Raw genomic sequence first — 23,146 nt, forward strand, 5'->3', positions numbered from 1 at the left:
TGGTTTATATCCACTTTTCTGAGGAGTAAACAATTATACAAGATACAGAGATTTAACGAGAAACAGACTCCAGATGTTATGCACATATCAAAATTGGGAGATTAAAATAAACTAAATGCTCTAATGATCATGTGGCTTTCTCTTTAGGTGGGTGGTTGAATTTCTGTTTGTTTTGTTATTTTACACAGTGATAAAGTTTCAGTCCAGCTGACTTCTTTATTTTCTTTGGCACTTTGTGTACTTTGTGCATTTCATTGCTCTGTAACTCACAGTAGCTGCACTCCTTAAAAGGAATAGACTCAGAGAAGCCTTCTTCCTGGTCCAAACAAGTCTGACATGTTTAATGATCCCAAACACTGGTGAGGTGAAAAATATCCCAGATTCAGCTGTCCTCCAAGTGTGTGTTATTTACTGTGCTCTTGCTCTACAATGCTAATGCCTGAAAGGTACCAATTAAATTAGAAAGTGAACAATTAATTAGATAAAATCACAAAATGATTAAAAGGGAAATCTGGTCCTTGCAGTGTGTACTTTGAAAACAAGCTCAGGTTTCCTTCTGACTGATGTCTGAAAGTTACCATTGCAAAAATTTTGCTAATTTTATTGTACGGTAGTATGTAAAGTCATATTTGCAATGTGAGTTTATATCCTAAAACAATAAACGAGGAAAAAAAGCAGTGAAAGCCATATAGAACTGTTCACGTAATGAATATTGTGAGAGGGATCAAAGAGGAAAATGATCAATGGTGAATCAAAGGAATTGTCAGATAATCGTTTTCATGTAGAGGAAGGATAAAGAAAGAATTCTCTCTTAAATTCTAAAGATTTACCATGTACGGAAATTTTCTTCAGTAACTCCATGTGCATGTGCTCTCATTAGAGTTATTAATGTGTTTTGAGGTGGTAATAAATAACTTCAGGTTCAAAGAGAGATGTAGGAACATATTGGCTTAGGAGATGTTTTGGAAAAAATAAATGTTTCAGTTGCTGGCAGATACTATAAAGTTTTGCATTTTTATTTTATCTTCTATCATGTAGTCTAAACTTCACTAGCATGAAGCATCACCAGAGCTGGTTTAGATGCACTGTTTTCACTCTCACAGCTCCACTGGTCCTATCAGAAAGGGAGGAGAGCCAGAATCCACTTGCACAGTGTTGTACATTCGTATTATGGCAGAGCTGGGATTGAAAGACTGATCGTATCACTTCCACTCCTGCTCTTCAGTTTATCATTGAAGCAGTCTGTAACATTCAGGCAAATATTTATCACAGTGTTTACTTCTGCTGACCGATGGCAGTGTTCCATTAATTAAGCTGCAGCAGGTAATGCTCCACAGCCACACTGTTCCAATCTTCTGGTGTTTCTTTAGGACTTCATGATGTATTAAAATTTCATATCAAACAGAACAAAATCTCCTTTGAATTTCTGGCAGCAACTTATCTGGGCTTGATTTAGTTTCTGCTCAGTATTATTCACAACTATCTCTAGTTATTGACAGATCAGAATGTGTTCAATCACACCTCCCAGGTCTGTCACGCCAATTTCACCATTTCTTCATCCTTGTGTTTTAACATTTCAGTAAATCCACATTGGCCTAGCAACATTGCTAATGTATTTTGTTCCTGGTATGCTTCGACACATCTGGCTTTTTAGCACCAACTTATTCTTAAAGCAGTAGTTATTTAAGTTTCCCATTATCATTTTGTATACTTCCACCTTTTCTTCTGTATGTTGCATTTTTTCCCTTTCCCTAGTAACTAAATCAAGATGAAGTTTCTGCCAAATTGTCTTGGCAGAAATTGTCTTTTCTTTATTATTATTATTTAATAAATCTTTTAAAAATTCTCTTTTCTTTATACTCCATTGTGCTTATTCTTCTTGCAGAACTCACTCATATTTTCCCAGATTTGTAAATCGGCAGTTTTGAAGTCTCAGGTACATGGATTAATTCCAGGAACTCTCCTCTTTTTGCCCATAATAGTTGTTGATTTGAATTACTATTTCCTTGCAGTAGCTGGCTTTTTGATCATAACTTACTTTTTTAAAAGTCTGCCTCAGGGTTTGTGCAAAAACTTTGTTTAAAAAGCTCCTGTGTGTAACTGTTAAATACTGGCTAGATTTGTATTCTCCAAAACAAAAGTTTCTAACACAGTACAGGCAGGAATAATTAAGAATACTTAGGAGTAATTAGTTATATTCTTGCTTAATTCAGTAATTCACAATATTCTTCCTCTCTTCCTTTGTAATACCACTAGCTTTAGCTTTTTAGTTAATTCATGGGCTCACATGTATTTAATACTCTCACAACTTTGAGCTACCAGGAACTAAATACTAAGAAAAAGTCCATTTTACTATGAATGCCAATCAGCCTGCTTTATGCAGTCTTCCTAATGTAGTAGTTGTAGTCAACACAAAAATCACTGTAGGTATGTTGCAAGCCACATTAATGAAGAGCTTTGAGAGCTAGTGTTAAAACTTAGTATTGAGTTTATGGATAAGGTTAATGGAGAACACTTAAATGAGTCTTTTAGGGATAGCAGAAATAAAGTCTGAATTTTTGAGTGATTTAATTTTGAGCACAATCTAAGCTGTAATCAGATTCAGATTAAAATGTGTGGCCAGCAGGGAGAAGCAGGTGATTGTCCCCCTCTACTCAGCTGCTGTAAACCCCATCAGGAGTACTGTGTCCAGGCCTGGGCCCCCCGTCAAGAAAAGCATGGAGCACTTGGAATGGGTCCAGGGGAGGGCCACTAAGACGATCAGAGGGCTGGAGCACTTCTCTTATGAAGAAAGGTTGAGGAAACTGGACTTGTTTAACTTGGAAAAGAGAAGGCTCTGGGGAAGCCTCATTCTCAGATGAGGACTGTGGCCTTGCAGTACTTGAAGGAAGCGTATAAACAAGAGGGGGTATGACAGTTTACATGGTCTGATGGTGACAGGACAAGGAAGAATGGTTTTAAACTAAGACAGGTTTAGGTTAGATATTAGGAGGAAGTTTTTCACACAGACGGTGGTGACACATTGGAACAGGTTGCCCAAGGAGGCTGTGGATGCCCCATCCCTGGAGGCATTCAAGGCCAGGCTGGATGTGGCTCTGGCAGCTGGTCTGCTGGTTGGTGACCCTGCGCACAGCAGCGGGGTTGAAAGTACATGATCACTGTGGTCCTTTTCAACTCAGGTCATTCTATGATTCTGTGAAAAACTGAAATTTTATGCAGTAGTGGGATTTAAATTCTATAATACTAACTACTGGAATTTGAAGATACTTAATAGCATTTTCAAAGACTTAGAAGGAGCAGGTTAGAAACACAACAGAACTAAATTTTTGTATGCCCACTGAATGAGAACAACATAAAATAATGGAGAAAAAAAATCCTGTTTTTGGAAAGGGGTGAGGATGATTTAATGTAATTAAAAGTATAAAGATGAAAGAAAAAGATGCAGAACTTCACAGCGCTGTTCAACAGCCATCAAGATTTGTCAAAAATGAATGCTGCCTTTTATCAATTTACAGCCTGGTCTCTAAAAGACAATACTGTTGGTGCATGTAAGGTTAAGCATTTCATGATTCAATATGTGAAAGTCTGCAAACCAAGCAGTGACAATAGAATAGATGATTATCTACCCTTTTTAATTCCCACAAGACTAAGAAACGCTAATGAAGCAAGGCTTTTAAATTAATAGAGATGAAAAAAGCGAAGAACAGAAAAAATATCAGAAATTTGTAACAGTTTCTGAAAGTAATTGAAGAAAATATTCAAAAAGATTCAGATATGACATGTGAATGACAATTTCACTCAAGATTATAATACATAAGCAACAGTGATTAAAATACATAGTTAATTATCTTGTACAGTGGGAAATAGTAGAGCTGCTGATGCAGTGTCTCAGCATGAATGACAAGTTCTGTCGATTATGTATTTCAAGGTGAAAAAAGGCTCATTTGGCTAAAAAAAAAAAAAGGAAAAAAAAAAAGAAGTAACTAAATAAATAGATAGGTATTAATCTGTTATGGAACTGGATTATCAAAAGTGGCAGTCAAAGCGGGAGGAAAGTACTAGAAAGAGTGATGATTGACAAAATAACAATGCCAAGTGATGCTAAGTTCTGCACATACCATTTTGAAATAGCTAAATACCATAGTGAATAGGATTAGTAGTGTAAGTAACATGTAAAATAAATGTTAGCCTTATTTAAGATGATTTTTTTTCCCAAATGTAAATCTGATTAAAACAAGATCTGATTATGGCCATCACGTTTCATAAGATAATAGAATAATAAGCACAGTGTTTCTTCCTTGACTTTTCTTTTAATTTACTCTGACAGTCCAAAAGTCATGTTACAAATTGTGATCCTATCTGGGAAGAGACTCAAGGAAGCTCTGATACTACTCTGACAGATATCACAGTACTCCTTCAGGAGTCTCAGACTAAAAGCAGACATATATTTTGATAGTGAGATATAGATCAGAAACATAGAATCATAAATTCATAGAATCACAGAAATATAGAACGGCTTAGGGTGGAAAGACCTTAAAGATTATCCAGTTACAAACCCTTGCCATGGGCTGGGGCAGCTCAGACTGCCCAGGGCCCCCAGCCAACCTGGCCTTGAACACTTCCAGGGATGGGGCACTCACAGCTTCTCTGGGCAGTCTCTGCCTTTGCCTCATTGCCATCTGAGTAAAGAATTTCTTCCTAAGATCTAACCTAAATCTCCCCCCTTTTAATTTAAGGCATTCCCCCTTGTCCTATCAGACCACGTAAAAAGCCAGTCCCGCTCCTGTTTGTAAGCTCCCTGCAAGTACTGGAAGGCCACAGTGAGGTCTCCCCGGACCCTTTTCTTCTCCAAGCTAAACAAGCCCAGTTCTCCCACCCTTTCCTTATGGGAGGGGTGCTCTAGCCCTCTGATCATCTTAGTGGCCTTCCTCTGGACCTGCTTCAACAGCTCCACAACCTTCCTGCACTGGAGGATATGCATATATATTGCTGGAAATAAAATTTAAAAGATACAACCCTCGGTAAGTTTGCAGATTACACCAAGTTGGGAAGAGGTGTTGATCTGCCTGGGGGTAGTAAGGTCCTAATGACAGATCTGGACAGGCTGGATGGATGGGCTGAAGCCAATGTGATCAGGTTCAACACGTCCAAGAGCCAGGTCCCACACTTCGTCCACAACAATCCCAGGCAATACTAGAGGCTTGGGGAAGAGTGGCTGGAAGACTGTGTAGACAAAACTGACTTAGGGATATTGGTCAGTACTTGGTTGAACATGCAGTGTGCTCAGGTGGCCAAGAAGGTCAATGGCATCCTGGCTTGTACCAGAAATAGTGTTGCCAGCAGGAGCAGATTAGTGATCATCCTTCTCTACTCAGCCTTGGTGAGGCTGCACCATGATTACTGCGTTAAGTTTTGAGTTCCTCACTTCAAGAAAGACATTGAGACCCTGAAGTGTGTTCAGAGAAGGGCAATGAAGCTGTTGGGGTGTTTAGAGCACAGGCCTTATGAGGACCAGCTGAGGGGACAGGGATTGTTTAGTCTGGAGGAGACTCAGGGGAGACCTTATCCCTTTCTACAACTACCCGAAAGGAGGCTGTGGTGAGATGAGGGTCAGCCTCTTCTTCCATGTAGCCAGAAACAGGACTAGAGGGAATGGCCTCAAGTTGTGTCAGAGGAGATTCAGGTTGGATGTTAGGAAATGCTTCTCTGAGAGGGTGATCAGGCACTGGAATGGGCTGCCCAAGGAGGTGGTGGAGTCACTGTTCCTGGAGGTTTTCAAGAAATGTTTAGGTGTTTTACTTAGTACGTGGTTTAGTGGGAACTATTGGTGATAGGTGGACAGTTGCACTGGATGATCTTGTAGGCCTTTCCCAAACTCAATGATTCTATGATTCTATATGTAAATCAGAATAAATTTAGGAGAATGCAAAGTTTAACAGGGCAAATTTGACGAAGTTTAACAAGGGCAAGATTCTGCAGCTGAGAATGGACAAGGACAGTTCTGAATCTATGTATGGCATGGGGAAAGAGGCTGGAGTGCAGCTCCATGGAAAGAGTTTGGGATCTCTGGCTGATGAACATGAGCCAGCAGTGTGCCCTGGCAGCCCAATGAGTCTGCAGGAAAACTGGGAAGGAAGTTTTAGAAGAGTAGGTAGTGACAGGACAAGGAGAAACGTTTTTAAACCTGAAGAGGGCAGATTTAGACTTGATATTAGGAAGAAATTCTTTACTGTGAGGGTGGTGAGACGTTGGAACAGGTTGCCCAGATAAGATGTGGATGTTCTCTCCCTGGAAGCATTCAAGGCCAGCCTGGGTGTGGCTTTGAGCAACCTGGTGTAGTGGAAGTTTCCTGCCTATAGTAGGGAACTAGATGATCTTAAAGGTCCCTTCCAACCCAAACCATTCTATGATTCTAGGATTCTATTGCCTGTATTGTGTGTGTACTAAGTTGTTAGCCTTCTTAGTTCTTTCTGAAGTTTTTTTTGTTTTTTTTTTGTTTGTTTGTTTGGTTGGTTGGTTTTGTTTTTATTAGTGAAAATGAGAATGGAAGAAAATGAAGAAGCTATCTGTTGTGAAGAAATTCTGCTCCACTATGAGAGCAGAACTACTCTTGCTCTGCATCACATGCAAATAATTCCTGATAAACTTTTACCCTTGGGGAACTTGGGTTCACAGCTAGCACAGAAAGTCACAGTGACAGCAGTATGTAACGTAGGAATTTCCAAGTAGTTGCTAGCATTGTAGATCGTGCTACATGGGCTTGAGCCAGTCTACTCAAGATAAGAGTTCCATGTCTGTGATTTCTCTGCTTTCCTCATACAAATTCTTCAACCTCTGTGATTTATAGCATGTGAACTAGCAAGTAATGAAGAAATTTCTGAGAAATTCCAGGTGATCAGCACTAAAAAAGCCTCCTCTAAGGAGGTTTGTTTTTCATTGCCTCTGTGAAGTTCACCAGAACAAGAAATGAATCTATTTTCATTCTGTGGGTTTAGCAATGGATTGAGCACAGGATTATTTAAAGGAAAAGCTGAATGAATATGAATACATTGCAGAAAATGAAGTCTGCAGCAGTGAAGCTTGTATGCCATTGTATTACATTTCTAGTGAATGAGACCTGTTTTCACCTGCTCTGCAATAAAAGAATAAGTAGAGAATATACTTGTGGCTTCTGTAACAGCATATCCAGACATTATGTGCTGGAGAGATGTAGAAAGTCATTTATTTGCCTTACATTTTTATAGCCTAGCATACAAGAACCACTTTCATAATTGAGAATTAAGAAGATCATCTACTACACTACAGCAGCCATTTTCTAATGTTTAGACAAAGTAAATGATTTATACATATTTTGAAGGTCTGCTAGTGAAATCAGTTTCGCTTACTTGACCAGCGATGCACGATTTGCCTTCCATGCCTTGCAGCATTAAATTATTCCTCTGTTGTTCTCTCAAGGCACTGTTTTTTTTGAGCATTCAGCTATTGTATCTCTTACTGAACTCTTAAACAGGAAAGCAATGAATTAAAAAGCTGCTAACATGCCTACTTTGGGATTTTTTTTTATTTTTTATTTTTGGTGATAAATTAGATGATGTTACAGAAATCTCTTAGAGTGTCAAAAGATCACTAGGCAAGGGAAGTTATCAAATTTGATGAAGTTAACAATTGCCTTACCACTATACTCAGGTTGCTAATCGTAGTTAAGGTCTACTAAAAAAAAGAAATTACAAAGGACTTGAAGAAAAATCTTAATTACAGACTTTAACACTGCAGTTTCTTAACACAGAATAAATCAAGTCCTATCAATAACTGTGAAGACATCAATGTCTGTGCCTTCCATATTCTCCTGAGAAAAGGAGAAATTAGGATTTTGATGTACAACATTGTTCTGGCATTCCAAAAGCAGCACTGAGAATAAAGCAAACATTCTACAGCATGTGCTGACATATTACCCTCTTGCACACAATAATCAAAACTGTGTGCACATTTAACTGACAGTTGTTAAGAGACTTCAAATACTTCATCTTGAGATAAATGGAATTTTATTTTTAGGGAGAGTGATTTCTCTTTATCATAAACGTATAAAAGGGCAATATTATTTACTGTTATTTACTGCATGCAAGTCATCCTTTTCTGTTAGCATCATATAAAGTAATCACATGTAATAGCTTATTTCTGCAGGAATACATTTGAACTTATTGTCAAAGTTAATGCATCTCTTCACTTCAGTGCCAGTCTGGTCATTGCATCAACCACCTCACAGAGGACTGTAGGAAAAAAAATGAATTTTCAGAGAGAAATACAATTCTCCACTGACAATGTGAAATTTCATATTAAAATGGGTAATCTTCTCCCACTTTGGCCCACGTTAACCTACTAAGTCCTTCAGCTGTATTGTAAGTATAGTTTTGCTTTTTACAATCTACGTCCAGAAGGTTAATTGGCTCTTCCACTGACCATGGGAACTTTCTGAAGTTATTCTTATTAGCAGTTCACCTTCAATTTAGACAGTACACTCAATTCTGTGATCATTGCCAAAATTCAATCTGATACTTCATCCAACCCCTTTATGACAAAGAGGATAAAAGTAAGATACAAAAGAATAATCAGAACAAAATGGCAGGAGGAATGCGTAGTAAGCAAGAAGTGCAGGCCTTCTGCTGTGTTATCCACACTTCTTCAATTATTCACTATAAGCAGAGCAATTCACACCTAATTCAGAAGGATCGGAAAGTATTCTGGAAAGTACATACAAAAAGCAGCACCATGGAAATATTTTCTTTGGAAGTCAGGAAGCAGTGAGTGTGATGGAGAAGTGGGAATGGGAGCGGAGAAGGAGCATCTTAGACAAGGCTCTGAATGCCACAAACTGCAAGGTGGCATTCAGAATATCTTAAGAAGGAATTTAATTAATTAGTTTGTAGTCTATTGGGAACCGTTGAAAGCCCACTTCTTACACTTGCCTAAGAGCAAGTATGACTTGCTGGCTTCAGTCTGACTTACAGTTGGATTTTGAATGCATGTACAGAAGCATCTTAAATGAGAGCAAATTACAAAGAGGTTTTCCTTTTCCTACCATCTCTTTAAAGTTCTTTTTCCTGGATGAAAATGCAATGAAGAGCTTTCTAACTGAGATCTTTCCCAACCAGAGCAGCCAGTCACCCCTGGAGTGCATAAAATAAGTATGCTACTCACTGCTCATGTAAATTTCATGGTTAGGTTTTAAAAGGAGGGAAGTCTTTCCCCATTTTTCCCCAGCTTCTGGGGATACAATTCTACCTCTTCCACTTTCCTGGGTTAGAATTTGTCTGCACTGTTAATTAGCTCAAAACCCTGGAAACAAGGCTGCTAAAACAGGCAAGAGTGATGAGCAAAAAAAGTGGTTTTTAGTTTTTCGACCAGGCTGATACAAAGGAGACGTAAAGGATCACGCAGCTGAGATGCAGGCACTGATGTTACATAATGTAACATCATGTAAGAGATGTTACCTTCACTGAGGTAAAATAAATTCTTCCTTACAGCTCCTTCTCCCTTATATTTTGCAACAGGAAAGAGAAATCAATAGCAATTCACTGAAGTCCTTACTTATAAAAGTTAATCGAATTCCAAGAACGTTATTCAAACTGCTGTCATCACATAGTAGAGAATAAGCTCATTTTTGCAAGTGGCCTGGAATTATACTTCTTCAGCGACCAAAGGCTGAGATCCTCTGACTGCTGAACAGACACAAGCCAGAGACCTGAAATGCAACATGTAGGCATCTTTCCACTATTCCTATAATTACTTAGGCAAACAAAACGATCAAAGAAACTCTACTCTTGCAGTGGAATCAGCGTCAGCCAAATGCTCAAAAAACTTGAAAATTCTTAAAGTTTTCTGTTAATGTTTCCATTCTACACAAGCCAAAAAAGCCGTCTGTGGCACTTCTAGTAATAACTATCTACAGTTCATCAAATCTGAAGTGTTTCAAGCTTTCTGGCTGTAATATTCTGGAAATTTCAAGACTTGGATACTGAAGACAAAGTATATGTAATTAAAAAGTAATCACACCACAATACATCCATCCAACACTTATCATAATAAGAAACATTTTGGGAGAACAATAATTCCAAACAATATAAAAGAAAAGCTAGATTTCCAGGAATTAGGATGCTGTAGTACAAAGTTATGGCCAAAAATACTTTTTAACCAGGAACATTTCTGAGGGGCAGTAATTGTGTAACCCACCAAAAAAAAAAAGACAACAAAAAAACCCCAACAACCCAAGAATTTCTGTCCCTGAAACAACAGGCAATACATGCATTTAAACGACACGTTAAGAACAGCAAATATGATCTTTATTTTTAAATACTGCAAGTTTAAAAATGTATCTGATATCCCCACCCCCACCCCCATTATAATAATTAAAAAAATTGGTCAAATAAGGATTTCCTACAGCATGGTAAATGAGGAAACCAGCAACAGCTTTCATCTTAAATTTTATTAAAAAAAAAAAAAAAAAAAAAAAAAAACAAACAACAAACCCACAGCTTTACAGTAAGATTGATCTGATTTATCTTGTATTTTTACACTGTCTTCAAAATTCCCCTTCATTCCTCTTTTTTTTTTTTTTTTTTCTTTTTTTCTTTTTTTCCCTGCAGCATGGCTACTGTGAAAAAGCTTGAGTGAAACTTACAGCAATATCCCCTTAACTAGATAATGACTGGATTACTGATTACATGGAAACGTTTCTGTTTTGACTGATACAACTCAAAGTGTTATGGGTAAATATAAGACAAAAAAGAGGAAATATCAGTAACTCCTCACACAAAACATACAGTTTTGCAAGACCTCTACTAAACTAACAAATTAGACAAGGACAGATGGCTTTAGTTGTTTAATGCATACTAAATTTTAGAATGTATGGTTTATGTCAAAAGAGGGACTGTATTTACAAAAGCATGAATTTCTAAATTACAGTAGTTGACTACATAAATCATGTCCATTTTAATTTCCTATCTTCTGATGGTCTCTTCAAAACGTATTTATTTTACTGGTCTCTTAGCTAGAGGTAGGTCATTTGTAGGCCTTGTTAATGTGCTGTGCACACTTCATTAGTTTACAGTATGCAGGATAACCATGCACAGAGCTTCAAGAACAGCAGCACATATAATAAATAATTTGGGTAAATTTTATTTTTTCATGTGGGTTAACATGTCTCGTTTTCTCCTAATATGTCATTCTTTTGTGAAGAATGTATAACAAGGAGAGGGTCCTTATGAGTAATCTGAAAATCTTCTGACCCTTACAACCAAAGGCTGGGAGCCTAGCAACGTCTTTATATGCAGCCCTTTTCCCCCCATTTAAGTTTTTGCAACTCATGCAGTCAATTCTGACTGATATCCAGCATAAAAAGTCTCCTCCATTTTCAAACTTAAAAAACTGATTCACAATCATGTGGCAGTATGATTAAAAGTTACAGTTCATACACCTTGACAATCAAAAGAGTCATAAATATAAAAAGTAAACTGCCCTTATAGCTGCATCATCCTACATATGCAAGGACAGTGCCAGATAATTAGTGAAAAAGGCAAGTTTAAGGTTTCTGTAAAACACATATAACAGCTTTCTTGTGCTAGCGAACATCTAGAATACACAGGTTACCAAGACGTTTTCCTTCCCTCCTCACCCATTCATGACATTCAAAGAAATCACATAATTTTGGCAAAGTTAAAAGGGTTTCTGTCTTATTTTTGCCTTCAGCTTCATGTTAGAGGCACAAACTCCTGGACTCAAGTACTATAAGGCATAGTAGAAATCACCAGTTAAAACAACAGCAACGACAACTACACAACAACAACAACAACAACAGTATATTGCAAGTGGGAACAGCTGTGTCATTTAAAAAGGAAATGTTTTTGTAAACTGTCACACTGCAATGCTGTGTTAGGTGATTTGTGTAAAGCTTGCCTTGGCATGCTGACTACTTTTTTTTTTTTTTTTTCCACAACATGCTCAAATGATCTAAACACTGCCACAGGTTCAACTTACTTAAAATACACCAGAAGAAGACCAGTGGCACACACTCTTTAAAACTTTTGCAATCACAATATAACTACAAAGCATGAGTAAACTTTTGTTTTGCTTTTATACAAAACTTGAAACAACATGTGCTTCTCCCAGACCTAATATTCCACAACAAAAATCAAAATAAAACAAAAAACCACCAAATCAAACCTCAGTTAGACACCACTGGCTTTTTTTCCCCCTCTCTCTCTGGCCACAGATTTATATCCCTATGTCCAGCACACCCAATGCATTCCCAGGTTAAAAGAAGGGATATTATCAGCTGTGGAACTGTAAAACAAGAAGCTCTGTTGCATTTATAGCAATATCAGGACCAATTCTGTAATGCTGTATATTACACTAGCTGCTCTGATCACCTATTTAGAATGCCAGTGTCACTTTTTATAACCTACATTCATCTGTTTTATCTTTATTAAACAAAAAGCTATAACATCTTACAGTTGTTAACAATAGTGAAGTGATGTTTTGGTTGTTGTTATCTAAAGTTTCTGGAATTTCTACACTATTGTTTAATTCATTTGATGTTCTGGGTTATTTTTGTTTGTTTGTTTTTTGTTTTTTTAGGGAAACAGCATATACCCACAAGTATTTATGTGCAGTAGCTTGAATCATCTTTAAACTCACTTTTCTAATAAAAGGTTCTCAGAAAGTAAAAGTAACCTAATGCAAATCTGTCAAATATAAAGAGCTTATGTTCCAATCCCAGATCTAACAGCTTACATTCTCCTCACAAAACTGGTTTCCACATCTGTACAAAGCCCTGACAAGCTTTAAGCAGATTCAGATGTGAATGGCCTCTGTCTGGGTGTCTCCAATTTACTTCTACTCAGGAATGTGCAAATGATTTTATACAGCACGATGCTAGTACCGCTCTGTACTATAGTAATTTTTTTGTTTTGTAAATAAAAAACAACAACAAATCCCTAGTCAGAAATAAACTGACAAAATTTACATTCTTCTCTCTTAAAAAAAAGTAAATAAAATAACATTATTTAAAATGTGAATTAGCTATAAGACATACAATACAATTACATAGATACATATCAATACAGCACATTCAATTTGCCAAAAATTAATGATTACAAAGCCAATATGGATGCTGCCATATATATATATATAGATGTATGTACAATGATTATAGCATTCATAATTGCACTATACCTACAACCAGTTTTAAATTACAAGGTGTATCATGAGGGACCAAAAAATAGTAATTGTTCTTATTACTGTTGTTTTGGACTTGGGAGGGTTAAGGATGAAAAACGTCTCATTAGTATTTATTGTTAACTTTGGTAATCAAAATCAAGCCATTTTTTTTTCCACCTCCCACTTGCTGCTACGAGGCAGAAATTTCTGTGTTAAGTGCATTCTAGTGCTACTTGGCAATGCAGATAATCAATCTAATTACATGCCTGATCTCTGAGTCTTCTGTAGCTTGCTAGCAATCATGCACCTGATCAAAAAACACCTTTTAACCTAAGCTGCAGAATAAAGGCTCATCAATGTGTGCTGCGTTTTTGTTTTTAAAAAAATTGCACGTTAAAATTTCAAGAATGATTTTTTTCACTGTATCATTTACACTATTACATCTTTTCTAAAGAACATCAAGAGAGGCTATTTTGCATGAAAGCCTATCAAATGTCTGTGAATGAGTTAACAAGCAACCTTATCAAGAAAGGTTCCTGTATGTGATCCCCCATCAATATTTTTTTTTTGTTGTACAACTAAATGTGCCTTGATACTATCACAGAAAACAATCTCATGCCATATCTGACATAAGGAGAGACTTGAACTGTCTGTAAATTAGCAGACCATATGCATGTGCGTGGTGCACCTTGTAACCTTGTAGCAGACTCACGCACACTGTTGTTTTTGGTATTTGAACTGAACACTTTCTGATAAAGGGAACATAGGAGCCGATATTGTTTGTATATCTTTTGGCAGTTGACTCAATCAGGTCAGTTCCCAACTCATCAGTTTGGCATTTCAATTAGTATCTTATGTTTCAAGACTATTCATTTTATAAAAGCCAGATTTGGCAACATTATTTTGATACAACAAAAATAGTTTTTCTAATGTGAAAAAAAACCAAACACTAACAAGAAAACAAAACAAAAAAAGAAAACGATGCTTAAAAAGAGCTAAGGAAAAACAAACAAAAAAAAAACACAACCAAAGAAGGAAAAAAGAACACTGTTTCAGGCTGTAGCCACTGGGGAAAATGTAGTGTCTATGACATTTCTGTTTGGCATTTGTGAATAAAAGAAGAAAGAAAAAAACGGCACATGGCAATTTAAAAGAGATTCTATCATATTCAGTGTACATCCTAAGTTGTGTTTTAATTATTTCATTACTGTCTTCAACGCACCTTTCCAAACAAAATAGTTTAGTATTCATACAAAACTGTAATTCTACTTTGTGATCTCAATATTCTAGTCGCAAAGACAGAATGAAAACACTCATGTCAAGAATTTAAAAATCACAGTATCCAGACTTCTGATCCACCAGAGAATTACATACTGTGAAGTTATAATTGTCTGATGAATTGTGATGACAGTATTTTCCTGACCAAATTGGTCAACAGAAAATGTTTTTACTCAGGAATGTAACTGGGAAAAAAAGGCCATTGTACCTTTAAAAAGATAAAGGAGAAGAGAAAGGTGGGAAAGGGAAAGGGTTAGGGAAACAAGCTTGATTTTGCTCTGATAGCAGAAATCTGCTATCCTTTATAAGTGTATGACTGAGAATTTCAAATACATTGAGTCACAAGGTTTTGCCTAAAAAATGAGGAAATTTGCTGTGAATGTACTTCAGCATCTTTTGGTTTTCCTCCATGTAGTTTAAATAAAATCATAATATTAACTACAAACTCTGTGGAGTTTCACAGAGCCTAGGCCGGCAATAAATTAGTATTATGCAAATTGTTTTCACAGATAATACAGTCCCTCCTGTATATCTTCAATCACACAAAGGTGGCTCTGGAGGGCCTCCTTGGCACAGTTAGACCAGGTTGTACTCCTTCAGGTTTAACTGTAAGATTGTGTCCTTGACAGCAGCAAAGACGAAGCGGATATTCTCTGTGTCTGTAGCGCACGTGAAGTGGGAGTAGATAATTTTGTCACTGTCTGGATTCAGGTCCACAAACATCTTCAGGATGAACTCTCGGGCCGCTTGTGCATCCCGCTGTGGTCCTGGCAATTAAGAAGATAAAATCTGTTTTCTTACAGACAATTCAATATTTGAACTTCTTAAACAGTGAAATGCCTTTGTCCCCTCTCCCAGCTCTTCATTCCAGTGTGTGTCAAGTCTTCTAGTACTAACCATGGAAGAATGCCTCCATGTGATACACTGTTCTTTGAGCATACCTCAGTCCTTCTTCCCATGGTTTTTAATATTTTGCAACAGAGCTGCTTAGAGTAATTTAAAGCACCCCAATTTGTCACCCTGGCTTGCAGTTCTCATCCTCATGCTACCTTCTCCACTGAGCTGTGAAATAGGAAAACAGAAAGGAGAAGTGATCCACTTTCCCAAATCTGCACACCTCTCACATTGCTAGTAAACTGGAACAGTGAAGGACATCACATCATGACCTGTGCAAGCCGCAGACTGAAACTCCACCTTCCTACCAGAAGAAATCAAATCAAACCATAATTAAAACATAATCTTGTCTGCAGAGTTAAGTCCAGGAAGAACTGTAGAATCAAGAGACAGGGACTTCCATGTCTGTACTCCAACAGCTTTAACACTCCTGAATCTTTTTTTTTTTCCCTCACCATGGCAGATGGCAAGAGAAATAGGGTTTCCCTGAACTGAGTGATTGAATATTGCCTGTATTTTTCTAGACAAGCATTAACACAGGTGTTATCTCAATTTCAGTGTTGATAACACATTGTCTTGTAGAGTCTTCTCACCTTTAGGATGTCATCTAAGGAATCTGTCATAGGAAATAAACTAGAAAGAACAAGATTCTTCTCTATTCAACTGCCAGTTTTCTCCCACCCTATCAAACTAAATTCACTTATTATTAATACAATCTAATCCTGCAGCCTGTTCACTGCTTGTAACAACTCTCAGACACACAGCCTTAAATAAAACTGAACCTCAAGTAAAGAGTATGTAAGACAACGTGTAAAACAAGGAATGTATTTTCATTTATTTTTAGCTTTTACACTTCAGTTCCAACACTCACTCCAACTTATGAAAATAAACAGAATCCAGTCACTGCCAACAAAATAATAGTCATCTAAAAATTAACTATTTCCCATGAAGTTATGAAGTGTACTGTCCCCCTACAGACAGCAGAAAATGAAATCATAGCAATCTAGAAATTGTACAAAGATTTCAATCTCATTTTTAAAAGATGAGATGATTATAAATTGCAAAGGTTTTTTCCTGTTTTTTTTTTTTAATTTTTTTTTTTTTTTTTTTTTTTTTTTTTTAATTATTACTACATTTTGTCGGTACTACAGTGTAAACAGAGAACAAGCTCTAATGTAAGTATACTTACCATCATACTCCGGAAAATAATCAACTAGATGGGAGTACATAATTTTCTCTTCTAAGAGATCCTTTTTATTTAAGAACAGAATGACTGAAGAGTTCTGGAACCATGGATATGTGATAATTGTTCTAAAGAGTGCTTTGCTCTCTTCCATTCGATTCTGGAATAAAAAAAGAAAAGAGAAATTTAAGTAGTTAAATATTTAAAGAAATACATACAATCAATTTAAGCAATCTTACTTTAGTTGGCAAACAGGACCATTTTATGTTTTGCAACTTCAATTCAACTACAACTAATACGTAAGCAGTTAGGTAAATATGCAGCTATTTTCCTTTTGCAAACTTAAAACACAAGTATTCTTTAAAATACAGGTCATGAAAATGAATGCTAGAAGTGATACAAATGTAAAGTCAGACTATACAGAGTTATGACCAGCCACCAAAGTTGTGGCTACTGAGATGCATTTGATTAATGGAAGGGACAACTGTAACAGGAAAATACCTAAGGAACAATTCAAGGTTGAAGAATGTTAGTTATTTTACAGGCCTTTCTTGAATTCTAAATACAGAATTATATAATTCATAGAAAGATCAGCTTTAAAATGGTAGCAAATAAATTTGGTACCTGAGAATGCTTCCTCAGTGTCAAAGACTTATAACAAAAACTTTTAAGAATGCAAATTGTTAAATTTGTTCCTGAGATCAGTAGGATAGCCTTTAAATTATTGCTTAAATGCTCCTTAACTGCTCTTTTCATTACAGCTGAAAAGCAAAGCCTATATTGCTATTTATCGTTTTTGACATAGTGAAATTGCATTATGATTTGACAAAATTCTGAAGAACTGTTAGATTGGCATGTGGTTAACAGAGTGCTGGAACAAATTGAGTTCAAACCCAGAAATTATATTCCTCTCTTTTATTATGATTAAAGGAACTGCCTCCTCAAAAGAACAGTTTCACCACCAACAGGAAGGAATTGAATCCTGCAGATGTTGCTGTTGTTTAGTAAATCAATGGTAGAAGACTCAGACAGTTATGCAGTAAGTGTATCTTTACTTGCATTGATTTGCATTTTAAAGAGACCAACAGGATGAACTAAGAAAAAAAAAATCATTTTGTAGAAACTTATGATTTGATGGTCATCCTTTGCAGAACACAATTTCAAGTGATTCATAAAACTTGACAGCATGTTGAAGTGTGGATGAAAATAGAAAGCCAAATTATAGGTTGAGAAGCTAATGCACAGAGTAAAATCTTTTTTGTCTTCTAGTCAATTCTTATTGACTTCTTATCCAGTTCAATTCATATGACTCACACTGATTTCAATGTTGTCAGGATTTCATTTAGAAACAAGAAAAACTGAAAAATCAACAGAGTTAAGCATAAAACCTAAGTCATTGGATAAACTGATAATCAGACTTCTCTATGTTCTGTAAAGATTTCTTGTCTACTAAAGGGCTTTTAGAGAGGTAACAAACAAACAAATCGGAGACCAAGCAGGTCTCTATGATTTCAGAGACTTCCATTAATTCAAAGGCAATCTAAAATCCCCATAAAGCAGACTTCCTAATAAAAAAGCAGTGTAAAGGAGCTGCTTTAGGAAAAAGTCCTATCAAAGGAAATTGAGCTTTGAGAAACAATTTGTAGACATGGTCAATCAATAATTTCAGTCTAGATAACTGAAAGAAGGACTGAGCTGCAAGTCAATAAAATACTACTAGATTATTGCAGACTCCCTCACTTCACTGTATTCACTAATAAAACCACAAGTTCTGTTTCTAAAGAAGTCACTCACTTCCAAAGTTCATCTTCAACTACATTTCCAGGATGCGCAATGCTAAATATGAGTCTATTCCTGAATCTTGGAAAGTAAGCTTTAAAGAGGCAACAGTGGACTGATGTTCCCGCTAATTTTAAATGAAGTTACCCAATTCTAAATAAAATCAAAAGGAATTTGTTGACAGAGCTCACTGATACAGAATTAACTCTAATGATACAAGGACCTTGCCCTGTACAGTAGTAAGAGCTGAGGATATTGCAAAGGTGAAATGAAGCCCTGCATACTAACTGGTATCTCTGGGCAATGGTAACTATTTCACTGTGGGTACATCGCTACAGAACAGCACTTACAGCATCTTCATGTACAGAGTGAAGCAAACAGTAGCAACTAAGATATCAAGAGGAGTGCAGAAATATTTTCTAAATATGCATCACGCTGTAATGTTCCATAGACATATACGTCCTCAAAAAATATGTATGTGATAAGATAGTACTGCTAGAATGTCATGAGATCAGATTAGACAATTCTAGGGATTCGATGCAGATTTCACATCACTTACACAGTTAATAAGAGTCTTGTAAAGTCTCATTCAAGTATAAATTAAGAAAATTTCAGTTCAGTTCACTGCATGATACACACCACATTGTGTATATTACTAAATAACTGCTACAATCAGTGCTATTTTACTGGATGGAAAGTGATGGACTTTCTAGGAAAACATTGCCATTTGCATTTTGAATTTAAGGGTTTTTTTTTTTTTTTTTTTTTTTTTTTTGTTAAATGTGTCACTAAACAACATAGCGTAGTTAAAATGAAGAGGAAGTGGAACTGGTATCCGTGGAACTAGCTGAAAAATACCCCAAACATGAAAATTATGACCATTATTTCTTATCTTGTTAACAAGTTAATAACCTAGATTCAGCAAAATACACAGGTCACTCTGAAAGTGTGACAATAGATACAAAGAACGTAACAATAATAAAATAATATCTAAAAGACCTATCTGCTGACACCTAGCAAAAACAGAAATTCCCAGCTGAATAAAACAAACAGGGCTTTGATAGACCAGAAAATTCTGGGTTCAACATCTGAACCCAGATCTGAAACAAAACAGAAGTGATGGAGATTCACTCAAAAATATAATTGTCTAGAGTGTCATCTAGTGGGCAGAATGTAAGTTACATATTGAAAAAATTCTGCTATCAACATTCTTCTTATAAACTCTTAATAACCTAAGTAGCATCTGTTAACAAAATTAGGAATTCACAAATTTTTAGGGAATGAATGTCACTGAAGTGTTGGGAGAAAATGTGCTGAAGCAGACAAGCGTTCTTAAATTAACAGCTTCCATAGTATAGGTAATTGTTTATGCTGGTAACAAATGTTTATCCAAGTGAGAGGACATTCAGAGATGATAACTGCAGAACAGGAGGTACTGGCATGAGAGCTTCATAAAAAAAGCCCTTACAGATCGCAATATTCCTGAAGTTGCTTAGCATCAAGTAATACACTATATTATTTTACATGACATGGTGTGAATGGTTTTTGTCGGAAAGTCTGCATTAATTAGGAATGTCTCCAATATACAAAACGGACTTCCAGCAATTATTCAAACAGAACCGCCTGGCTGCAGAGAAGACCCTGGAGTGTATTCCTTGGCTAATAGGGCTGCTAAATGAAAAGTTGGGAAATAACAAAGGAAATGAGAGGTGGGAAGTAAGGGGAGATTCCTCTGCTATGAAAAAGAGTAAATACAGCATCAAAACTGTGCTTCTGATTTTTACCATCAGTATGCAATATAATCTTGAAGTCATACTGCTGTAACTGGCCACTGTGAGAAAGGACTTAAGGGCCACAAAAACATGTTTATGAATAATTCAAAAAGAGACTACTTCAAACACAGCGCTCAGAAATAATTCCTCTATTTGGTTTGCCTTGTCTTGAATCTTTCTGCAAATAAACCTCACAAAACAAACAAAAAACAACAACAAAAAAATGCTACTGACAGAAGACTGGAAGTCAAATCCATTGCTGAGACTTGTATTTCCAAATCACCTGGAAGAAGACATCTAACCACTTCAACAATGTGGAGTTGCAGCACTGATGCTGAAAATACATTGCGATTTTATGCACGTAGCAAAGGTAGAAATAAATGATATAATGACTGAAATCCATAAAAATCGACATATTCAGAAACCAGCAATTCACAAAAATACTGACAAAACAGAAATAGTCTGAATAGTGATATAAACATTGCTACCACTATATATGAAAAAAAGAATATTCTATTGATTGGAATGAAATGATATGAATGCTGTATTAATAAAATCGTCATCAATATCCACATCCTTCTGATAGAAGATAAAAACAGAGAAAATGTATCTAAAATAAAACTGTTGTTGAAAGATGCTGTTCTCTACTCAGTTTTTACATTGGTTATTGAACAAAAGAAATGGCAATTTCTTTGCCAGTGACTGCTGCCAACAGCAACATTTACCAGCAGCACTTCTGTCAGCTTTGCAAATGAGTTCATGAACATTCAACCTCTCAGTTCCATTATTATCCACCTACTCTGACAAAAAGCAAAAGGCCCCAGCTCTTCCATACACAAATGCTCAATACTTTACACTTCATGTTTAAAGGGTTCTTTATCCATAAACCAAAAAGAGAATATGAATGTATGTGAGCATGTATGAACAAATACAGTACACACATTAGATAGTTTTGGCACAGAAGATTAATGTGTTATTTTCTCTAGTTTCCAAATAAACAATGAGTTCTGGAGATTTTATTTACTGTTAATATTGTTAGGCAATTATGAAGACCATTTGAGGATTTTAATTCTATCTGGGAGTTTGCATTATCCCTCTGTCCTACGCTCAATTGTTCTGAATTGCTGAATGTTGGAAAAAGAGGCAACTGAAGAATTGTTTATTTGTAATGTAGAAAAAGTGCTCTGATCTCAACATTGTTTTCTTTCAGTCTTCGTGCTAAGCCATGCAGGACCAGCCTGTGAGTAAGGAACACAAAGTGCTCAAAGAAAAGTGGAAACGTGCCCAGATGTGAACTCAAAGATTGTTCTGATGTAAGAATGCAACACGTTCTTCAGATAATTACCTCTGTGAAGAGTGGAAGTATTCTAAACTCCGTGTCCTCGTGTCATTCTTACTTTTGGCTTACATTAAAAGTAAGTCTGACTGGAACACTGTTCTCATTTGTCACCCATTAACAGACCACACTGATGAACATTACAGAGAGAGTATGGATACTCCTTACTTTTACAGACTGAATCTGCGCAGATGAATTCACACAAAAAATATCTGTCCTGGGTTTCAGACTTTTAATACACTAGACATTAACTGAAATATTTTTTTTAACAAACCAAGAAACATTGACTACTTCGGACAAGGAACAATAAGGTTTTCCATCAACCAGAACAACTGACATCCTTGTACAGTGACTTGGTTCAGTACAGAAACGTCACTTAAAGCCTCTGTTCCTTTAGTTTTAATTTGTACTTATGGCAGAGGCACAGAAGCCCTAATCTTCTGAACATCCTGTTCTGCCTTCAAAGAAGTATTACTTCCAATAGACTCACAAAACAGTTCTCCAATGTAAATTAAGTACAGTGAAGAACTGAAATGTTGGATCAAAACTGTGAATGCATCTATTACAAGGAGGTGGTACTTTCTATTAAATTTAATTGAAAACTTGTTGACACCTATTTGATAATTAAAGGCACTGGAAGGAAACACTAGTTTAAGAGAGATTAAGTCACACGTTACTATTTTAAAGGTAATAATTTTAGCTGCAACTACACTAAACAACTAAGATTGACATATTCTGCTCTCTTCAGTATGTTTCTAGATTGTACATGGATGAGTACCCAAAGACTAGATGGAACTTCTATAGTGTTAATCAGTGTGATCTGTTAACAAATGATGAATTGGTACAATGTTCCAGTCACAATTTTCTATTGATGCACAACAAAATTAAGAAATGGTGTAAGTTTAGGAAGAAAAAAAAATAGCTTTAAAAAGTGAAGTTGTCTACTTGAAAAGAAACTTCTTTTTTAATTGAAAGTAACATGATGTACATAATCCTTCTCAAGTTATAAATTAAGAATCTGGATAGCAAACATAAAGGAATTAGATGTCAAAAGTAAAGATGGTTTGTTCTATTTGCTTCGTTACTCAAGGTTAGTGAAAACCCTGTAAATAAACCTCCTACAAAATACAAATTTTGAAAGTAATATCAATGTTAATGCTTTAACAAAAACAATAGTATTTCAATTCATTTGTATGTGGTTTCATTTATCAATGAAAATAAATTCCTTAAAAAGACCAAAAAAAAAAAAAAAAAAAAAAAGAGAGAAATCACTGTTTTGCTAAGAAATGGACATTTTGTGTACACCTGTCTAGGTAGCTCCGAAAGTAATGCCTCCTATTCATTTCCATGGAAATTAAAAAAGACATAAAAAGCACAACAAAACTGTTTGATAAAGCAAAGTATCAATTACAGAATGCTGTTCTTCAGCACAGTCACTATCATTAACTGTACATTTTCACCAGTGATAAACAAGAGCCTGCATACTATGCTCATAACAATCAGCACTAGAGCTGACTCACTGTCATTGTTACTACTGCTGAAACACACCACCCATAGCCTCACTGTGCTCACATTCACTGTCTGGTAACCATAAAAATTCAGCAACTGTCAAAGAACAAGGGTCCCATTTTTTCCACTTGAATGAATTCAATTCTACACCTTCATATTTAATGGCACTTTAATGTCAGATGC

At 36.1% G+C, this 23,146-nt stretch overlaps 1 protein-coding gene across 2 annotated transcripts in view; it reads right to left on the minus strand.

The window, feature by feature from the left end:
- Positions 1-10,487: 10,487 nt before the first annotated feature.
- Positions 10,488-23,146, minus strand: part of LOC122183488 (guanine nucleotide-binding protein G(q) subunit alpha) — a 112,466-nt gene continuing 99,807 nt past the window's right edge. For both annotated transcript variants that reach the window (XM_042877469.1, XM_042877470.1), the window contains exons 6-7: positions 16,574-16,727; positions 10,488-15,257 (exon numbers count right to left, since the gene is read on the minus strand). In XM_042877469.1, coding sequence (XP_042733403.1) covers positions 15,067-15,257; positions 16,574-16,727 — 345 coding nt within the window. In that variant the 3' untranslated portion in view covers positions 10,488-15,066. The remainder of the gene's footprint in view (positions 15,258-16,573; positions 16,728-23,146) is intronic.

The sequence above is a fragment of the Lagopus leucura genome, unplaced genomic scaffold, assembly GCF_019238085.1.
Source record: "Lagopus leucura isolate 7727_CA_CO unplaced genomic scaffold, USGS_WTPT01 Super-Scaffold_100018, whole genome shotgun sequence".
Classification (NCBI taxonomy): domain Eukaryota; kingdom Metazoa; phylum Chordata; class Aves; order Galliformes; family Phasianidae; genus Lagopus; species Lagopus leucura.